The sequence below is a fragment of the Apteryx rowi genome, unplaced genomic scaffold (assembly GCF_003343035.1).
Source record: "Apteryx rowi isolate R43461 unplaced genomic scaffold, aptRow1 scaffold_0, whole genome shotgun sequence".
In the NCBI taxonomy this organism is placed as follows: Eukaryota; Metazoa; Chordata; class Aves; order Apterygiformes; family Apterygidae; genus Apteryx; species Apteryx rowi.
In genome coordinates, this window is record NW_020447195.1 from 3,327,327 (window position 1) to 3,344,966 (window position 17,640).

Here is a 17,640-nt window from a genome sequence, read left to right on the forward strand (position 1 = left end):
CCCAGCAGCTTCTCCGGGGCCTCCACCGCACAGATGTGCACACGCACTGCGCACACGCGCACACACTCGTCTCCCAGCCCTTCCCCCACCTCTTTACACTGTGTTTCTCCCTGAGGCAAATTTCTTGCTGTCTGGAGTACCAAACATGCACAGGCACTTTCCTTTTTCTTTTAAATTTCCTAGTGTAGCTATTATAAAGCAGCAGTGGCTAAAAAGGCTATTTTACTTTGGTTCTGTTCTCTAGTAGCGTGTGTGAGTGTCTGGGTGTGTAAAAAATAAACCCATAGTTTATGGCTAAGTGAGGCCAGGTTTCTCCTCTTTCTTTTTTTGAAGTGCCTTTACTCAGCAGTCACTTTTTTTTTTCTTGAGGTAAAAAAATGCACCATGAGCAGATGGCAAGTATTAACACATGAAATGCAGTGCCTGCTTGAAGTTGATTTAGCAGTGCTCTGGGTTTCTGTCGCTGGCTTTCAGTTAGTTAAGTAGTGTTTACAAGTTAATGAATTTGTTCCACTTGAAATATTTGATGGTATGTGCTGAGGTTCAGCAGTAAAGGGATCCTTTAGGAGTAATCGAGGAAAGCATGAGGTTTCTAGACATGGAGCTTGTGTTTTTTTTTCCTTTGACTGATTTTAGCATTTCTGCCATTAATATGAAGCTGAAAAGAGAAACAGAATGAATAATATTAGATAGCAATGCACAGTTTTTTCTCTTATACAGATGACACTGCTTTGAACAATGGAGTGAATAGCATGCCATATTAGTAGCTCCATAGTCTAGCCATGTAGTTTGCAGTTTTATTTCTATTGAATGTTCATAAACCTTGGGCAAGGATTTGAAAAGTAAATACAGTTTTATATAGCGAATCAGGCAACATTTCCATATTTCTGTGTGGTCTGCCTGTATGCTTACTTTGGAAGTATGAATGCAAACTATTAAATAGGCTGCTATATATAAATAAGCCCACATTTGGCAGCAAAACTGCTTAGAATAGTATGATCAAATTCAGAGTATTTTCAGTTTATGCATAAGACTTCTTACTACCACACTGCATGCTATCTACCTAATAACATTTGAAACTAAGCCAGCTCCAAGAACTGTATTCACAATAAGAAACAAAATAAATATTGGTTGCTGGTGACTGAGCATCATACACGTACATTAGTGTTTTTACACAGCAAATTTCTCTCTACATGTAATGCTCAGTTTGTCAAAACTGTCTTACCCATCTTCTGAACTTGCAAACTAGTATTCCTTGTCTGGCAACCGGTGAGCATGGAAAGAGTTAACACATTTTACTGTTTGAGCAACTTGTGCCAAAATGGTATATTTTAAAGGTTGAATTGATATTTCTGGCATTAGTCTCTGAGTTTTCTAAAACTGTAGATTTGTGTTTTGTTAGGGCTTTTGTAAAATACATTGCTTACTCTAATAATACTTGAGTTGATCAGGACTGAAGGTCAAGTTCCTGTTTGAAAAGGGTCCCGTATTGGCTCACCTTTGACTTGAAATGTAGTATCGTAACTGCCAGATAAGACCAAACTAATTGCATAGATGTATCTAATATCTTAAAACTGACAGTGATTTACTATACCCTTCAGGAAGGCTTCTCCCGCAAGAAGTAATATGTGCTTAATTAAGCACTGGTAAGACCAGTCAGCGAGCATGTTTCTGGGAGACGGCCGGCAGCTTGCTTCCCGCTGGGGCCGTGGGATTTGAGCTCCCTGAGCGCGGTACGAGCAGCCCCGTGGATTCCCGCGGTGCCCCGTACCCTCGGCATGGGGAGCTCCTGCACAGAAAGGAGACTTGTGAAGCCGTGCGCTTTCCTGGGCTGGAGGGATGCGTGACATCATTGGCAGCCAATCAGGAAGTGCTTCAGGGCAGAGTTTAAAAGCCATTTCATAATATATTTATATTCAGTGCAGATATTTTTGGGCTTCTCTAGCATTCATTTTGTCGCAGAGTCCATGTGTCAGTATTGTTTGGGGAAAAAAAAAGGTATGAAAATAACATGTTTGCCCTTGGTTTTGTGATCCAGCCGGATGGCAAAATGCTATAGAAAGGCCAGGCGGTATGCTGTAAAACAGTTATTATGGAAACGGTTTTCTTCCTCGAGTAGCAATAGTGCTGCAAGCCCCTCTCTGGCGATTGGTGCTTGCTCCCCGCCAGGCTGTTCCCGCTTAAATACCCAGACCTGCAAGTATTTCCCAGACTGCTCTGGTTTGTCGAGAACTGAAATGTGAGATAGGCCCCAGAAAATGGAGGGGGTGGGGGGGAGTCAGACAGTCACCCCAGCGGCGTGGCCTGACTCAGCTGGAGTCATCCTGGGGGCTTGGCTTGGCTTGGCTTGGCTTGGCCTGGCCGGAGTCATCCCAGCGGCTTGGCTCGGAGCGCTCGCCCCCTGCCCAGCACCCGCACCCCGGGGTGCGCCTTCCCTTTGCACCGCCACACACACAGTGTTTTATTCTTCATTAGTTGACGCAACTTTACCATTTTGAATGAGAACCATTCACTGATAGTGTCTCTTCCAGAAAAGTCTGCTTATTCCATGCTGCCCCCCCACCAACATTCCTGTTTAACTCTTTCATTTCCAAAGTGCCCCTGTACTGGGACATGTGGGATAGTAAAACCAAATTATTACAACTATTTCCAGGCCTTAAGAATGCTTTTTGGTATCAGTTGTTACCACAAAAACCCTTCATTTCTTTTTATAGAAAAAAAAGAAATGGACCATGTATCTGTGGTAGTACCATGCACTTTTTATTTTATTTTTTTTCGGCTGGGCTGTGTCTCCTCCCTGTGAAGCACTGTGTCAGGCTGCTAGAAGTCACTGCCCACAGACGTTCCACAAAGGGCCTGCAAAGCGTGGCCAGCTCTTTCGTCCCACTGGGGTGCCGAGGAGCTCCTCTGCTCCCGAGCAAGGGACTTTGAAGAAATACTGAGGAAGCCTTTCAGCTGCTAGCTCTGTCTCTAGCATGCTGTTCTGTGTTCACAGATTATTTAGAAAAGGAGGCATACAATGAGATGAGAAAGCTTGTTGATGCAGTTATTTTGAGATCACAGGCATGAATGCCAACTGCAGAGAGCTGTAGACAGACCTTGCAACATTGAGAGACTGAGTGGAAAGACTCATAGCCAAAATGAAAGTAAATAAATATAAGGTGAGCCAGAGGGGGTGATGTGAGTGAACCTTATACATACACTATTGGTTTCTGAAGTAGAATTTTTAACTAAAGAAAGAGATTCTGAAGTTATCACATATGGCCTCATGAAAATCATCAGCTCACTGGTCAGTAGCAAGCATAAAAGAAAAATTGAATGTTAAGAATTATTAGGAAAAGTATCAAGAAAGAAAAGAAAAACCTCTTTGTGCCACTCTGAAAATCCATGGCTTCATCTTTAATACTGTGGGCAGTTCTGGTCCTACTGCAGCAGAACTAGAGAAGACATCTGGAACAGCATCAGAGATGATCCAGAAGTATGGAACTACTTCCTTTGGAGAAACAGCAAAATGGACTGTGATTTTAGTTGCTTCTTTTCCACGCTTAAGAAGTATGCATTAGAGTTCTCTGAAATCTGAAACTGCATGAGAGGTTAAATAGAAATTATTTGCTCTCTCATGGAACAAAAACTCTGGGACACCAAGTGAAATTATTAAGAGGTAGGCTCGAAACAAGGAGATTTTTTCATGCAATGTGTCACTGAAGTTTGGAGCTTATTGTCGCAGTTGTAAATGAAATTTTTTTTTATGTTAAACTCAATGAGACAAAGTCGTTTAGTGGTGTTACGTTTTCTAGTTCTGGAATCCTCTAAGCTGTAAATTCCTGTAGGCTGGGAGAGTATTCAAGGCAGCAACACTGTATACTTCCCCTGTTTTTAGACTCTAAGCATCAGCTCTTGGTCTCAGCTGGAGACAAGTTACTAAGGTTTGATTTGACAGTGTAGGCACCCTGGCTATTCTTGTATTTGTGGACAGATTTCTTCTTGTACTACTGTAGAATAACATCACAGCTGCTGACTAGAAGTTGACATACAAGCCAGACCTCATTGATCTTTGTTTCTTGCTGTATCACTCTTGGAAACTGAGTGTAATTTCCCATCTCCTGTGACTTCTGGGTGGGTCAGTTTGTCTCCTTCTCTGGATACCTTCCAACTGAGCATTAGAATATTGTATGTTTTGCCAGTATACACACACATACACACACACTTCCATTCTCATTGCTATATTTCTAATACCAGTGGAGGCTGGGTTCTCCAAGGCTCTGTATGTTTTCAATTCCCATTGTCTTAAGTGGAAATATAGTAGGATCAGTACCTGTTTTAATACTTTATGAAGCTTTTTCTAGCATTATTTCTCATTTAAGAACATTGATTGTTCTAACTGTGAATTCTCAGGAATGGCACGACTGTGATGTGACTGTGGATGAGGGGAAAGCAGTGGACATCAAGTACCTTGTCTTTAGCAAGTCTTTTGATACAGTCTCCTACAGCATCTTTGATTCCAAGTTGGCATGTTATGATCTAGATGGGTGGACTATCAGGTAGGTGAAAATCTGTTTGGCTCATCAGGCTCAAAGGGTAATTGTTAATCGTTTGTACTCTTCCTGGAGGCCAGGAAGATGGTAGACTGAATGTGAGTCAGCAGTGTGCCAGCAGCAAAAGCCAACAGCATATTGGGCAGTGTCAACAGGAGTATGACCAGTAGATTGAGGGAAGTGATTATTCTTTACTGGGCATTTGTTAGACTGCATCTGGAATACCACATCTAGCTTTGGGGCACCCAGTGCAAGAAAGATGTTGATAAACTTGAGTGAGGCCAGGGGAGGGCCACCGAGATCCTAGGGCTAGAGCACATGACTTATGAAGGGCTGGTTTTATTCCTCCTGAAGAAGAGAAACCTTACGGGGACCTAATAGCAGCCTTCAAGTGCCTTAGAGAAGGTTACTGAGAAGATGGAGCCAAGCTCTTCAGTGAGGTGCATAGTAGGAGAACAAAAAACAGTGGTCCTAAGTTTAAATGGGATGTTCTGACAGCCTCCTCCATTCCTTTTCAGTGCTGCTGGAACTAGTGTAATAATATTGATCAGTTTACATACAGTGTTTCATACTGGTTCATTGCTCCCATTTTACAGATAACAGAACTGAGGTACAGAAACTGTAAAGCGTCTTGTTCAAGGCCATGTAGACTACATCCAAGTGCTTTTCTAGTATGAGCTTGAGCTCAGTCCTGTCTCACATCCATACTGTCTGATTGCTTGTTCATAGTCTCAGACAAGGAGTTGGAATGGTGTTTTGTGTTACGGCAATATTGAAAGTGGGAGCCAGGTTGGGGAGCAGGCTCTCTCCTTGACCTGGCTACTACTGTAGACTCAGAGTGAATCATCCACCAAGTTAGAGAGAGAAGTATGAACTCCTTGTGCTTTGTCTTGTCTCTGGTCAATCTAATTTCTTATTAGCCTTAACTGATTCCCATTATAATTAAAGACTTTTCTGAATATAATGCTGCTTCAGGCTTCAGATGGGTAGTATTATTTTTGTTTACTTTTTGTCTGTGTTGTTACTTCAGAAAGTGAAAGCAGTTGGGTTTGTTCCTTGGGGATCTCAGCTGCTGTTCCATGTGCAAGAGACTCCAAACGTTTAAATGTCTTAGATGAGAAAATGTGTTGGTATGAATTGATTTGCAAAGGGACCTGTAATTTGAGGCTATTACTATGCTGGTATTGTATGTGCTTGACTCAGGCACTGCATTAATAATAATAAAAAAAAGATAAGCACTCATAAAAATCTAGGACTGACAGCTCTGGAGTCTGCTGTTTATGCCTTAACCCGTTGCTGGAGGAAGACTGAAAGCTAGGATAAGAGGACTAGTTCAGGTTCTCTAGCCATTTCATCTTAGCATCTTTGTGGAAAAAGCTTTTGAACATCTGCTTTGAAGCTTTGGGGATGTGACTTGGAACTGGACTGAGACTGTCAGCAAGTGATACATTAGTGAGTAATGAAAAAATTGATTTTTTAACATTGGGTACAGTAGTAACAGACATGGTAGCAGACTTGGACTTTGCATGTTTTGATTAGCCTGCAGTGCCATTGGATAATGTGAGTGCAGCACTGCATTTTTTTAATTTATAATTTAACTTGTGCAAGAAGGCAGAAAACCTACTTAACCAAAACCTACCTAACCCTGATACCACGTGGTGATTCCTCAGCAGTTAGGGGATGGAATGAATAGCCCAGAAATGCTGAGTTTCAAGCACAGGGTTAGCAGAATGAAGAAAACAGGCAGAATTCAAGTAATTTATTGCCTCTGTGCCTTGGTTAGAATCATTGAATAATAGAACTTAGAACTTTTGGAGGTCATCTGGTCCAACTCCCTACTGAAAGCGGGGCCAACTTTGAAGTTAGATTAGGTTGCCCAAGGTCTTGTCCAGTCAAGTTTTGAACATCTCCGAGAAGGGAGGTTTTACGACCTCTCTGGGCACCTATTCCAGTCTTTGACCACCTCATTGTATAGAATTTTTTTCTTATGTCTGAATGGAATTTCTCCTGTTGTAACTTATATCCATTCCCTCTAGTCCTTTTGCTGTGCACTTCAGAGAAGAGTTTAGCTCTGTTTCTCTGTAAGTAGCTTTGTCTTCACTTAATAGGTAGTTGAAGACATAAGCTCAGTTGCACTCTTCTTAAACAGGCTGAACAAACCACCTGTCTCAACCTCTCATCACAGGGCATGTACTCCAGCCTCCAGCATCTTGGTGGCCCTCTGCTGGACTTGGTCCAAGTATGCCAGTCTGGCATATCCTCCTTGTACTGGGGAGCCCAAAACCAGACACAATACTCCAGATTCAGTCTCACAAGTGCAAAATAGAGGGGAGTAATCACTTCCTTCAGTCTGTCAGTTGTGCTCTTACTCATACTGATATGCTGTGAGCTTTCATCACTTCCAGGGTACACTGCTGACTCATATTCAGCCTTTTACCCATGAGGGACCTCCAGCACTTTTTCTGCAAAGAGACTTCTTGATTAGGTTGGCTAACCATGATTTGCCCATGTTAGATCCATGCTCAGTGTTCTCAGTCACCTCCTTTTCTTTGTAGTGCTCAAAATGGATTCTAGGAGGATTTGTTTCATATTTTCTTGAGCCTGAGGTTAGGCTGAACATCCTGTAGTTCCCTATATCTTCCTCCTTGACCTTCTTGAATTTGAACATCACGTTTGCCTTTTTTCAGTCATCAAGGACCTCCTCTGATTACCGTGACCTTTAAGATGCAAGAGAGTAACCTCACAGTGATGTCAACCAGCTCTTTTAGCATTCTCAGATTCATCCATCTGGTTCCATGTGCTTGGGTTTTTTTATTTGTTTGTTTTTACCAGTTTGCTGAAATCCTTAACTGGATCTTCCTCTGTCGTATAGAATACTTCACTTCATTAGATTCTGCCACTGGACACAGGGACCTGGGAGGTCTGGGAACAGACCTTACCAGTAAAGACCAAGGCAAAGAAAGTATTGAGTTATCTTATTAGTAAAATGAGAATTCTTGTGTTAGAAGGATATTGTGAAGATCAGTTGGCCAGTTGGCCAGTTTCTGCCTAATTTTTCTCCTGCAGATAGAAACGTTAGGTATTATTATCTACCTTAGTTTGCATCATTGTTTTTTTCACTCCTGTTTCCTCTTGGCTTTCCTGAAGATTAACACATGAGTGACAGCCCCAAATATATTATTGCTTCTTGTTCAGAACTAAATTGAGAGACTGAGTGCTGAAGCCAGAGCAAACGCCTTAGGAAGCCTCATAGACACAGTCAGATCAATCACAAACAGCAACAACAAAACAAATCCAGACCTTCCTTTCTTAAGGATATGCTCCTTCTGGCAACAGTATATGGGAAAATGATTATATTAGTGAGAAATTAGATTCTGTCACTGAAAAGAAGAAAGCCTGATGAACAACATGCCTAAGCACAAAATCTTAGACTGTACACTGAGAGAGAACGCATTTTGCAGTGAGCATCTTCAAAACTGTTGCATCTCTTCTGCATCTTGCACTCTTTGGGCAAGAGGTGAGCTGTTGCATCCTTGTGTTTCTCTCTTCTTACTAAACAGCTAATAAATGCTGCTTTCCCTTGTTTTCTCCTTTGCAGAGGACCCCAACAAGTTTATTGACTTATGCGGTGGTCATAATTACAACTTTTGAATAGATTTTTGCTGAAGGGAATGAGAAAAAAAGGGGACATTGTATTTTTTTTTTTTCTTCTAAATTCTCTTGACTTTGGACATCTCATGGCTATTTTTTCCCCTTTATTTATGGAGTAAAATAGCTGTTTGACTGTTGTTCCTTGGTACTGTACTTCACAAAGTACTGTGCCTGGTTTATCCTTCCCTTGAAGAGATTCTAGTCTTAAATCATAAGTGAAGGATTGTTGTTAATGACTCATTTTAGTCAAAAGGATATATAAGATGCTTTCTGGAGCTTGCAGGAAATTGGCCTTGGTCTGAAGCGCTTACATGGAAGGTTTTGAACAACAGGAAGAAAGAGTGAACCGTGTGATAGTTGTTTAGGATTGAGAAGATAATATGATCATACTAAGAAGAGTATGCATGTACCTTGAGAGTTACAAAGGAAGAAGGCGAGGGAAAGAAGTTACTTTTAACAGGTGAATTTCCGATTTTTGTTGTGTTTCATTTACTTCATAAGCTGTTTAAGAATGCAGCCTGCTCAGTCAGTCTGTGAAGTATTTACTGTGCTTTTGGGAGATGCATAAATAATACTAGAAAGTGAAATGACTGTCTTGTGTTTGGAAACAGTATGCCTCAAGAGTTGTCCTGTCCTCTAATTAGGAGACTAGTAACAGATCATAGGAAGGATGATTTGTTTTGCCCTTCTGTGGGTGGGTCTGTGTTAGAGATAAGAAAATGGATGCAAGGGTAAATAACCATCTGGAAAGCCTTCACAGTAATCTCACAGATTTGAAGGAAAAGGGGAAGGTGAGATGGTCTTAGAACAGAATTCTCCAAAGAGTGAATTTACAGGGATTGGTACTGGAAACTTTTGCAAGTGCTGTGGGTGAGGTCAGAAGTCTAGCTTGGCTGACTCCAGCTCATCACAGGTGCAGTTACAAGAGTCAGAACAGAGCTTTGATATTTTCTTAGGCAGAAGATTCTGCAGCTTAAGCTCCTGATCCAGTCACGTTTTGGGTTTAGAGAATGATAGACAGAATTCTTTTCTGTGCTGGGAGAGTAAAGATGCTGTGCGCGTGAAGTTGAGACTGGAATTCAACTCTTGCAGGTCATTACGGGTAAAAATATGTATATACTTTTGGAGATAACCATAAATTGGGCTCTGAGGCATGTGTTCTGAAAATTGGGGTGGTTTGACCTTACTGTGTCTGCCTCACTTTCAGAAGCTATGATTTTGAAGAGAGATGAGAACTTATATCCATAGCTTTTGTAATGAATAGTTTTGGCACCTTAGCACAAACGTACCTTCATCTGTAATTTAAACTAGTGTGCCAGACTGAACCAGAATGGCCCTGACATGGAGACATACTTTCTTCTGCTGATTTTGAGAGAAAAATAACCTCTATGAGGTTATTGAGGATGAGGAATGGGGAGGACAGCTATAGGTGGTGAAGTTTTAAACCAGTGCTGCAGGATTTGCCAGAATTCCCCTGTCAATCCTGATTTAAATCTGGGCTCTGTCCTGACTTGTTGTCCGTTGGGACATATCATGTAACCTCTCTGCCTTGGTTTTCCCCAGGTGCAGTAGTATTCGACTACTTTGTAAGGCTTTTGTTAGGATTAATCTTCAATCTTAAGTCTATTTTGAAGTTGCTAATTAAAAGAAGATACTGGTTAAAGCACTTTGAGAAGCTTTAAGAAGCTTTTGAGAAGTTATCTTAGTTAGCTAAGGAGAACCCTTAGCACAGGCTTTACCTTGCTTATTCCTTCCCCAGCTGTACAGATGATGTGCTACGTTACCGCTTCGGTGGGGTGCTCTACTCAGTGCAAGCTGAAGAAGACCTGTCTCACTTGGCCCAGCTGAATTGGTAGCCCCACGAATGTGAGATCAGAATTGTCATGGAAGCCAGAAGTCTCATTATTCTTTTAAAAACATTCAGATATTCAGATATTCGGATCTATTCTAGGTCAAATTTCGGTGCTTCCAGGTAATTTGTAGGTAACAGCCCTTTCTGGTGGGTGCAGGCAGTTAGTCTGGGTGACATGAGGCCTTGCAAACTCTGGCATGCTTTAGCAGACTATATCAGTGTCGGAGCCCTGGTTTATCGTGCTTTCTCTGATAGTCACCGGACCTAGAGCGTCTCTGAGGATTGGTAAGTGTCTGAGAGATTCCTTCTGAGAAGAACATGTAGGTGAGGATTTGCTTTGCTTGGCATCACAGCTGATGCGTGAAGAACATTTTGACTCTAATTCATAATTTGCCTGAAAGTGTCTCACAGGGAGTCCACTAGCATCATGCTAGATGGGCTGGCAGCAATCAAAAAAAGACTGATCAGAAAAGTCAAAATTGATTAGGTTTTTAAGAAGTCATTTTTTAATGTTGAATTTTAAATCTATTTTAATAAAAATTATAGTAATTTTAACATTGCTATATAAATTCATACTAAAAAAACCAAGAGGGGTCCAAATCAGCATTTTTGATATTTGAAATCTGTGGAAAATGATGGCCTTTTATTTCAAGTGAGAATGTCTGCTTGTTTTTAAAACTGCCCAAGAAACAAGGTTCACTTTTTACCTTGTTTTAATGATATCTACAGTCTGGATATTGATTTTAAAACCTGTGAGAATGATCAAACCTGGAAAATAATTATTGCCAGATAGCCAAGTTCTAAGACTACTTTGCTTCATGAATATTGGATTTTTATTTTTTTTCCTGCGAATCCACCTGTACCCTTCATAGCAGAGTTCCAGTTGCTGTGGCAGCTGTCTGCGAAGAAGTGCTCTCGAGCTGCTTTGTTTATTCTGTCTGACTGCAGTGGTGCTGATCCACTCCAGCAAGCTGGGAGGTCTTTCACTGTAAACTAACAGGAGCAAAAATACTTAGTGGTGTCAAGGGAAAGGTATATTAGTGCTGCCTCAGGTGGAAGGCAGCAGATGTAAAACAGATGGATTCAGGAGCACTGGAAACATGAATAGTAGTACTTCAGGCAAAGTCAGCACTGCAGTCCAGCAGTGCGGACAAAATATTTCATTATTGCTTCTTTCTTAGCTTTGAAGCTGCCGAATTATCAGGAGCTCAGTTCAGAGGGAAAACTAGTCCAATATGGTTATTGTAAATACATGGAAGTTGAATTATCAGGGCCTTACATCGGGTAGCCTCAACAGAGACTTTCTTTGTGGGGTATAATCTGGAATGGTTGCTGCCTTGTCTTCAGAGTAGGCATGAAGATTCATGTTGCCAGCTAAGTTTCCAAGAGGCAGCACGTGAAAGGTTAATTTCTTTTTTCTGCTTGAAATAATATGCCTCCTCCTTTTCTCAGACAATTACTATTTTCTTGGTCTGCGAAAGTAGCTCAATATTTTCATTGTAATGATCAGGCACGCTGCAAATAGCCTGGATAAACAAATCGTCTGAAACAGGGTCACAAACCCTTGTCGTGATGATAAACCTTTCTGCTGGAGCCCTTGATAACCGCACCAAGTGTCCCTGCCACACGAGAAGGCCCCCGCTGCTGTGCCTGCCTGGCTGCCACGGGAGGACATCCACGTAAGGGCAGGAGAAGTGCTCCCTGCTCCTCCTCTCCCTTGGGGAGGCCAGTTGGGAAAGGGCCCAGCTGGGTGAATTGCCAGGCTGGGCTGGGCTGGTGGCCCCTGGCGGGTAGTGCCCCACATCTGCATTATGCAGGTGGTACCATAATAGAGTTCTGGCCCGTCCTGTGAGTACTTAGATGGAAGGGAAACAATTTTCCTTGTCCACGTGAGGAATTCTTACAGCACTCACCTTAATTGTAATGTTGCTGTGCAGTAGCTAAGGTAGGCTGTCTTAAGTCTGGCTCTGAAAATGAAACTAGACAAGGAGACACATGCACCCCAGCTTTTATTTTTCTTCAATAGAAGCTCAGCGACTGTGAATTAAGCTGTTTCCTGGATGTGATACAACCTGTAATTGAGCACCTTTTGACCCAGCATTGCTGTTCTAATGCTGGGTTGCAGCTGTCAAAAATAACCACCGTGCTCTTCAATGGGTCATATTCTGACTGCTCTCGTGTGCTTTGCTTTATCAGCTTGGGGCCTGGCTTTTAGGGGCTTCAAACTGTATTTCTCAAGGGGTGGTTTTCGTGCCTTGGAAATTATGTCACACAACTTGTCTCCTTAGATAACTTGGCTGCCTGGTAAAATTTAACGGAGTGAAGTATCTAAAGCTGCCACCAGAAATGTTAATCTTGCAGGCATGATTCTACATGCCATTTCTTTTATTTGCCTGCAAGTGCAGAATGTTGTTTGCGCTTCATTTTTCAAAAGCTCTCTAAAATCTTTTAATCTTTTTATTTCTACTAAATATTTGATCTAGATTCAGCTAGACCTGTTATTCTCCCTTCCAAATGCTATGATGTCCCTCGATAATTTCTTTACTCCTTATTTCCTCAATTTATTCACTTGTTGTGGGATCTTTAAGTTAATTAATAGTTTCCTAATTTGGGAGAAAGACTATGGTGGTAGGGGGCATCCCACCAGAGATCTGTTTCCAGATGGTGCTTTGTTGACTTTTCTAACCGTTAAGTTTCCTTTTTAGGACCTCTGAAGCAGTTAGATTGAAAAGACCCATTTCTGTTTGGGTGCTGTGTGTGTTCCCCCCTGGCTACTGGGGGGCTTCCAGGGGAGTTCAGGAGTGCTGGGGAGCGTTGGTGTGCTTGGGCTTGAAATACTTGTTGTAGTCTAAAATTTTCAGTTTTGAAATGTGGTTTATTGTTGAGTGAATTTAATGCTAGTGAGAGGTATCAGAATGACAGCTCTCTAGCGGGGATGCTGGTGTAATTCGGGCACAGTGTAAATTTGCGACACTGTGCTCAGCTGTCTCAAACTGGATCTGAGAGACAAGTTAGAAGAGAAATAAGGATTTACGTATTCTGTGCTGTAGGTGCTCACAGAGGCCAATAAAATGACAGAACTTTGCCCTGAGGCTTCTACAGAGTAGATTAGACATAAACACAGTTTAGTCTTATGGCCACTTGGCCTTCAGCAAGCTACTGCTGTAGTCAGTGCCACTAGTGGTTATATTTTATGGTATGGATGCCATCCTAATGAAAATTGAGAGCACCTACTTTCTAAGGGCATAATCTAGCCCTGATTAGATTGTGACAGACATAAATCAAGTGATCTAGAGGTGAAAAGCCATTTGTTACTACTTAAGCCTTTATCTTTTGATTCCTTCAATAGGCTTTGGAATTTCAAGCCATTCCCTCCCTCCTTCCCTTCCTTTTTTTCTTGGCAGGCAACTATATCATTTTTCCTTTACATTTTGTGGCACCCTGACCACAAAGGAATTATTTCATCTTCAGTTTGTGTGATGTGCACAGCTCAGAGATTCCTCATGCCCTTGTCTTTTAACCGTGTATTGCATTTGTACCACTGTGAAAGAAAGCTTTTCTATGACCTCTTCCTTCTAAAATACTGTCTAGTCATGTGGATTGGTATCTTTTCCTCATATTTACTACTGATTCAGCAGCTATACTTTAAGATAATGAAAACTGAAGCAGTTTGTTTAACACACAAACTGGTAACTAGAGTGTGCCTTGATGAAAGTTTGGTGTGGACAGATTTAAAACAGGAGTTGTCACTTGAGTATTTCACATAGTTACGCACAGGAAGTCACCCACAAGAATTATCTGCATCAGGAGCATATACAGAAAACATAGTATCTGCAGGTCAGAAGGGACCAAGTATTTCTATGAATGATAGCATCCATAGTACCACGTAAGTAATAAGGAGTTATTCATCAAAGCATCAGATTATTATTATGGGGATCTCAAAAGAACCACATTCTCATTGCAGTCATGGCATCATCTGTTTGGAAGGATTCTAGACAGGTAGCGGCAGTGAATAAGTAGATCTAAAATAACCAGCTACAGAACAGAGTGGGACAGTGGTTTCATGAAATGCGGGAGATCCCTGACTCCACTTTTAAAGGAAGTTTGAAAGGATCATGTCTTTTGTGAGTTTGATTGATTGCTCTGATCAGGGCTCTTTACAAGCAATTTGTTACTCAGCACGTTAATTTTAATTACTGTTGTTCATAACAGTATCCGTGCCTTGTTTTCTTTTATTATGACCACTGACAATACTGCCCTCAAAATGAAGGACAGATTATTTTATTTTGAAAATCAAGTTGATTTTTTTAAAATTTTTTTTATGTTGTTTTTTGGAAAGTGATGAAAACTTCAGTATTCCACTGTGAACACAGACTACTGTTACAGGTTTTTTTGGTTGTTTTTTTTTTCTTGCTTTCTGTTTTGCAGAGGTAATCCTTGTTGCTAGTATTTACTTCATTGATTCAGACTTCCTCTGATCTTCAGTGCTTGTGACTGACCATCTATTTTCAGTCTTAGATTAAAAAAAAAAAAAGATAGATTCCAATATTCTGCTCATTAAAAGGAGCCTATCGATCTCCTTTTATTTGGGTGTGTACATAAAAACCTCAAAGCCACATGCAACTGCTGATGATTATCAATATCCAGATCCGTATCTTTCTTCCCTGTAGCAGTCTGTATATCCTAGTAGCTAGCAGGTGCCTTTCTCTGAGAACACAGTGCTGTTCTCCTAGACGGGCAGTCGAGTCTGTCGGCAGAACCCCCGTTCCGCCTGCCTGTCTTGACAACGACAGCAGAACAGTGCAGCGTAGGTAGCCGTACCTATGCGATAGTATAAATGTGTATCTACTTCTTAAATTGTGCCTTGATATACATGGGGAGCCAGTATCTATTCTGAAGTTAGCAGTGGATACGATCAAGAAAACTATGTAAACAGACGCATAGCTTGACACACATGAATGAGAATTAAATACTAATAAATGTGAAGATTGCATGTAACTAGCAAACTGTTCTCTGAAAATACACTGTCAGAGCCTAAAGACCTTCAGCTGTATGGAGGGATAGGCTCCTCCTTTTCCACGGAGACCCTGATTTTAGCTAGCAGTTTGAATTGTTGTACTACAGAAATACTATCTGATCACCTCAATTTAGGATTAATCTGCTCTTTGAGTTCTTAAAAACCCTAAAAGCAAAACCAAAATTCCTTCTGTGTTTCTTCTGTAGTCAGTCTTTTCCTGTAATGTTCCTAACTCATTTGCATTCTTTTCTGTGCTTTAAAACTGATTTCCCCGGTGTTCTGCTCTGTTTTTAACTGTTCGGTATCAATCCAGCTAAGATGATTACAAAGTCGATAGAATCAGGTGTGAAAGCAAACAACTTCACATTTTCAGAATTGTTTACAGAGCAATAACTTACATTTGAAAATAACTTCGTTTGAGATGCTGCTTTTTTTCACAGATGTTTCATGGACACGGTGGAGTACATGTGCAGATGTAGGTGATCAAGTTGCCTTATATATATATAAAAAAAAACAGTGAATGAATAGGTACCATTGCTATGCTAGATGAACACTGTGCAGTCTTCAGGGCAATTATTCTGGTGTTCTGTCTTTTTTTTCTCTGTCGGATTCAGCAAGGATATAGCCTGTTGTAACTGCACTTCATATTGAACACTGTCATGCATTACTACTTAACTGGGACTTACACTTCTTAAAAACGCTTTTCTAAAGTTGACACTCCAGAGAGTCATGTGAGGTACAGGCTGAACTCGCGTACTTCACCACTGGCTCAGGTTGCATTCAAATCTTTTCTTCTCATGCTTTCATAATGGCTTTAAAATTAATCCTAATTATAATTCTGACTTGGGCACTCAACATTACCCATATTTCAGAGTAAACCTTCATTTTCATCATTGTTATCTTGTCCATAAAAAAAAAAAACAACTAAGGTAAATCTGCTAGCGAGAGGTTCCTCTCCTTTTCACAGCATTATGGATTCCCAAGTATTTGGAAATTATGTATTGCAAAAGAGGGAGTTAAAAAAAAAAAATCAAGATGATAACTTTGTAATTTTACTATTTCAGCTCTAGATGCTCTTGTCTGTTTTAAAACAGCATGTTTTCAAAGAAAGATGTTGCTGCAAAATAAGTCTTTGGCTGGCATAAAAGACCAAACATGCTAAAGCTAGCTTTTTGAGGAAGGTAACTTCCCCTGGTCTTACAACTTGCATGTGCTGTTACTTGTGTGCCATAAACTATGTAATAGTGGTATGGTACCACAGTCTGTGGTTAAATATCCATTCTAGGACACAGGGTGTGAAATCAAGCAGCATATTCCTGAGACAGAGCAAGTAGAGAACCCACTCATTTAAAAAAAGAAAAAAAAATTTTTTTAGAATTGTAACTTAAAACAACATTTTAACATTAAAGAAGAAGGATGTTGGGATATATGGTTTGAAAACATGACAAAATGTGTTTCCATTTGGTGTCTATCATATCTTCTGCCAGAACACAGGAAATAAATAGTTTTGAATTCAAGCAGTTTCTAACCTTACACCTTTACAGTGGGACGAATGGCTGACATTAGGCTCCCACAAAAGCTACCTGCTCTTTTTTTTTTTGATTGACATGCCTGCAAGGTACCAAAGGTTTAATTTAGCCATTTCATCTTCCACATCTTCTGCCTCATTTAGTGCACAGAATGAAGAATTTCATGTATTTCCTGTTCTTTAACAGTAAGATTAATTTCTCTCCTGCTTTTGTTTCAGAGACATCATCCATCAGCAGCACTCTCCTATGATCTGCCTAAACTCTACAGAACGGAAGACTTTTTTCCTATGAACTATGTAGGTACAAAGTATCAAAACCATTAATGTTTGATTACCAACAGCTTTCTAGGAAAGGCTGCCTCAGTTTGTTCTTATGGGTCATACTTTGTTTTAACGTTAGAAAGAAGCAACTGTTACATTTCAGATCTGTGGTTAGCATCTTCAAGGGAAGCTTAAACTTTTTGATCACAGTGTGGGTATATATGCAGCCTGGAGCATCTATTCTGTGATTTGGTCGCACTAGTTTGCTCCATAAACTTACTACATCAGTGAAGAAAATGTACAAGAACTCCCTTTGTTTACCTTCACACTTTAAAAATCTTTTTATACCTACGATGATCAGAAGGTTGAAGAGTGCTCTTATATAGCATGTTGAAACTGTCATGTAATGTATTAATATTTCATAAATGTTTAGATTTTACAACTGAACATGAAATCAGTGTCACAATTTTGAAATTCAATAAACTGCACATGGCTGAAGCTTCCAGCATTCTTCTTCAAAACAGGAATAGGGTTTTAAAAGCTGTTGTGTTAGATAACTTGAATGGTATAAATAAACTTTCTGCAAAGCTGATACAGACCTTTGGAGGTGCAGTTTTGTAATGGAAATATTACTTCACCAGAACCAGAAGTAGCATAGTTCATGTCCCCAGTTTTTTTAAACTGTGAAACAGGTCTAGGGAAACAGAAAGCACCAGATTGTTCGAATAAGGAACATTAGGAAGAGATGTCATACCTTTAATTTTGAAGATGTTTGTCTCCCTATGTACAGAAAATC

At 40.5% G+C, this 17,640-nt stretch overlaps 1 protein-coding gene across 6 annotated transcripts in view; it reads left to right on the forward strand.

Annotated features, from left to right (window-relative positions):
- Positions 1-17,640, forward strand: part of BCAS4 (breast carcinoma amplified sequence 4) — a 60,659-nt gene that overhangs the window by 38,795 nt on the left and 4,224 nt on the right. For 4 of the 6 annotated variants that reach the window (XM_026078556.1, XM_026078302.1, XM_026078464.1 and 1 more), the window contains 2 exons: positions 4,396-4,541; positions 16,803-17,436. In XM_026078556.1, coding sequence (XP_025934341.1) covers positions 4,396-4,541; positions 16,803-16,875 — 219 coding nt within the window. In that variant the 3' untranslated portion in view covers positions 16,876-17,436. Of the gene's footprint in view, positions 1-4,395; positions 4,542-16,802; positions 17,437-17,640 lie in introns of those variants that run through there. The other 2 variants (XM_026078384.1, XM_026078719.1) reach the window with 2 other exon arrangements.